The sequence below is a fragment of the Orycteropus afer genome, unplaced genomic scaffold (genome assembly GCF_000298275.1).
Source record: "Orycteropus afer afer isolate SDZICR_OR568_19922 unplaced genomic scaffold, OryAfe1.0 scaffold00184, whole genome shotgun sequence".
NCBI classification, from domain to species: Eukaryota; Metazoa; Chordata; class Mammalia; order Tubulidentata; family Orycteropodidae; genus Orycteropus; species Orycteropus afer.
Genome location: NW_006921771.1, coordinates 4,556,259 through 4,560,436, shown reverse-complemented (window position 1 = coordinate 4,560,436; position 4,178 = coordinate 4,556,259). Strand labels below are relative to the sequence as shown.

Here is a 4,178-nt window from a genome sequence, read left to right as displayed (position 1 = left end):
TCTGGTATATTTCTTCAATTTCATTAATTCTATCTTCCATTGAATCAATTCTGCTCTTTTGCCCTTCCAATATGTTATCTATTTCTGACAATTTAGTATTAATCTTCTGGAGTCCTGTCTATAGATTTAGAATCATTTCTAATTTTTCATTGATTTTGTCATTTTGTTCCTGTATTTCCTTCCAAAAATCTTCTAGGGTTTTTTCTGTGTTTTCTTTGGTCTGTCTCTCAATCCTTTGAAGATACTTAAATATAATTATTTTGAATTCCTTAAATTCAATGCTGCTTCTTCCTCAGGGATGTGTTCTGGAGCTGTATTCTGTTCCCTTGTTTCTACCACTTTATCTTGCTTCTTTGTGTGGACTGTGATGGTCTCTGAGACATCGTAGAGTTGTTGTATTTAGATCTCTGTTAACTGTTTGTGAAGAGCAGTCAAGGGTAATTCAGGCTCTTCTTCTTGGTGTTTTTTTTTTTTTATCATTGTCCCATTGATGGAGAAGGAGGTGGTGGCTCTCGCTCAGTAAGTGAAGTTGCAGGAAGTGTGGGTGTAGTTGTGTTTTATCAGGACTGTTGCTGTCTCCCACTCAATTAGACAAAAATTACAATTATATAGCCATCAAAAACTAAAAGCACATGGATAAAAAATACACCGTGTAACCACACAGAAACACTAACCAAAAAAAAAAGAAAAAAAGGAAAAAAGAAGAAGAAAAAAAAACTAGAAAACCTGCAATATCTGAGGGTAGAGCAATAAGAAAAAAGGTAGATAAGGATAATAATGAACAACAAAATGAGAAAAATGCAAAATGAAAAACAAGGAACAGTGTTAACCATAAGAAAAAAGAAATTTGCAACCATGAACCGGGAGAAGAAAAAGAGCTGAAAACTAGGACCTGGGAGGGGAAGAATAAAGAATAATAGTAAAAATGACAAATGTATTAATAATAATACTAGTTTTAAAACGGACAAAATCAAGCAAACTAAAAACCAGATAAAAAAAAGAAAAAAATCAGTGGAGGACAGGGCTGGGCACCCAGGCTCCACTGGAGCACACAGACTGGGATGGAGTTCCTGCAGGCCCAGAAGGTGGGTGGGAGTGGGGGATGGCCACACCTCCATTCACGAAGGGGTGTGGGGTATACGAGTAACAAGGGAAATGTCACACCTTTTCAGTCATCCAGGTCTGGGGTTACTGGCAAGCAGAACCTGTTCTTAAACCCCTGGAATCTGGGAGACCACTGTCTCTTTAAATATCCAAAATGGTCAAGCCACTTGTAAACATTCAAAATGGTGGCGCCCTCCAGACAGGCAAAAGTCCACAGCTCAGTCCGCCTTTCTCTTCACTAGTGCTTTGCCTTTTATTCCCCAGCCACCAGAGCAGTCCTCCATGCAGTCCCTGGCTAGTAGCACTGATTTTTAGATTAATTCTTAGGTCCTACCACCACTTAGGAGCTCTGGTAGCATAGTGGCCAAGACACTTGCCTGCTAACCAGACGGCTGGCAGTTCAAACCCACCAGCCACTCCTCGGAAGGAAGGTTGGGCAATCCTACTTCCGTAGTGATACTGCCTCGGAAACCCAAGGAGGGGTCGCTATGAGTCGGGGCCGACTCGACGGCACATAACAACAACAACAACAACCACCACTTAGCACTCTCCAAGCTGTCTGTGCCATGCTGTCCGGCTGGCTCAGGATTGCTGCCAGACCTCAGCTCCGTATGTCTCCTTTTTTGGTATTTTCATGCAAATTCTTCTGCTAGTTGGGGTTTAGTCCACTTCTATATCCTTCCCTTCAAGGCTCATGGGCCAAGGATTATCTTCTGTGTCTGTGTTAACTGGTTCCCCTTTTCTTTGTTGAAGAGGGTCTGTGCAGTCTTTTTCCTTATTCCACCATCTTACCAGAAGTCCTGTATTAATCTTATATGGCTCATTTCCTATATATAGATAGAACTATATACAGTAAATTCTCCTTATTTGCAGTCATTATGTTCTATAAGGCAACACGAACACTGTATTACTGAACCATAGTCCCTGGGGAAAATACAAGATTTGGTTCCTGTGAACCTCTGAGCACAATATTTTTGTCAACTTACCAATACATGACCTTGTTTTAAGTGCATTTCTGCTAAAGATACCTTATTTAATATATATTGTTGATTCAGTAAGGAACTCATGGCCAACAGCACTATTAACTCATGCCTCAATGAAGCTTATCTAATACATGTATTTTCTCCATAAGGCATTTCTCAGCCTTCTTGTGTGTGATGCTAGATCACACTTCAGCATTACACTTGGGAGCCATTTTGAACATCAAAATCATAAGTACAAAAATGCAATAACATGGCACTAAAGCTCTGGTGGCATAGTGCCTAAAGCACTTGACTGCTAACCAGAAGACTGGTGGTTCAAATCCACCAGACACTCCTCAGAAGGAAGGTTGGGCAATCTACTTCTGTAGTGGTATTGCCTCTGAAACCCAAGGAGGGGTCACTATGAATCAAATTGACTCGATGGCAGTGAGTTTTGTTTTTTTTTTAATAGACCACAAAAGAGACATTTGTTTATGGTATGACAGCTGGGTGGTGCAAATGGTTTGCACTGTACTGCTAATTGAATGATAAGGAGCTGATGGCACAAACAGCTAAGTGCTCAAGTCACCATGAATCAGAATTGGCTCAAAGGTAATAAGTTGGTGTTTTTGGTTTATGTGAGTGGAAACAAAAAGGTAGAGTGTTACCTTGTCTGATCTCCTCGGGGAATGGGTGCATTGCGAAATTGAAATTTTTCACTACTCTTCCTATGTCTGTGAATAAGCATGAAAACACCCTGAGCATTAATTTTGGGGTTACAAATAAATTTTAGGGAGTAGTTGAATTTGCAAATACAGAATCCTTGAATAATAAGGATTGACTGAGTGTGTGTATATATAAACACATGTAAGCATATATGGTTTTATATATATATATATATATAGGTGGTATACACATACCCATACTTGATGACCTCATAAAGAAAATTAAAAGTTCCTTTATAAATTATAGGAGCTCTGGTAAATTATAATATGCATTTAATTCAATTGGTATTTAATAAGTCCTATGAATCTCATTGTAGTCTTTTTCTCCTCATTTCTAGAGTTGCAAGTATATAGCTATTAAATTAAACAACTTGAAATTTCACCTTGATGAAGTCACTATGATTCTACATACACAATAGTCCTGATTATATGCTATTTTAATGAATTACAAAAGCAAACTGAGTTTTCTGTTTGTGAAATCTCTTTTCAGATACTTTTAATTGCAATTCCTGGATCTCTATTAAATTATGTCTTAATTATTTGGTATCTGTCATCAGTGAATAAATTACCTATGAGAATCATGCCATCATTATTATTTTCACTTGTACTTTATACTTCAGATCCCATGCTGACTGCAGCTGCTATAAGGGACCTTGGTAAGTATATCTTTCTCTCTTCCTACATTTCAAATATCTTATTTTGTATTTAACTTATATCATCTTTGAGATCTTTTGTTTGTTGTAGTTTTTTACTGTATAAAGCAGAATAGTGAGGGATTGGGAAATAAGCATAGGGATTCTGTTGGTTATGCTTAGGACAGAAGGAGATGCCAGTGATGGGTCTACATAATATCAAAAAAAAAAAAAAAAATCTGTCTAACTCTGGAATGTGGTAGATGATTATTTGAAATCCTTGACTTCATATGTTCTTCTACACTAAGCCAATAGACAATATTGCATATACATTGTGTGATTGTTGGAGTTCTGTGTCAACTTGGCTGGACTACAGTTCTGAGTGTTTTAAGCAGTTGTGGGTTATTCCCATGATGAGATTGGATGTATATGTTTTGAGCAGCCAATCGGTTGAAAGGGAGTTTCCCTAAGGGTGTGAGCTGCTTCCAATATATATATTTATGGACATCCTGGGAAAAAGAGACACTCTTCTGTGGATCAGGATCCTGTTGTGCTGCGTACAACTGTCTGTGAGTGAACACTATACCATTTGGCCTGGAGATCTTGCATTCATCATTTGTTGAAGTCAACAGCCACTATACTGCCTGCCAATCTTGACCTCATCAACCCCTGAAGCTGCTTAAGTTGGGAAAAGCCTCCAACTTGACATTTGATCCAAGAACTTGGGACTTGCCAGCTTCTATAAGTGTGTGAGC

General features: G+C 38.4%; 1 protein-coding gene across 1 annotated transcript in view; it reads left to right on the top strand.

Moving 5' to 3' along the window:
- SLC9C1 (solute carrier family 9 member C1) overlaps positions 1 to 4,178 on the top strand; it is a 173,010-nt gene that overhangs the window by 31,793 nt on the left and 137,039 nt on the right. The window contains exon 4 of the mRNA XM_007947443.1: positions 3,282 to 3,447. Coding sequence (XP_007945634.1) covers positions 3,282 to 3,447 — 166 coding nt within the window. The remainder of the gene's footprint in view (positions 1 to 3,281; positions 3,448 to 4,178) is intronic.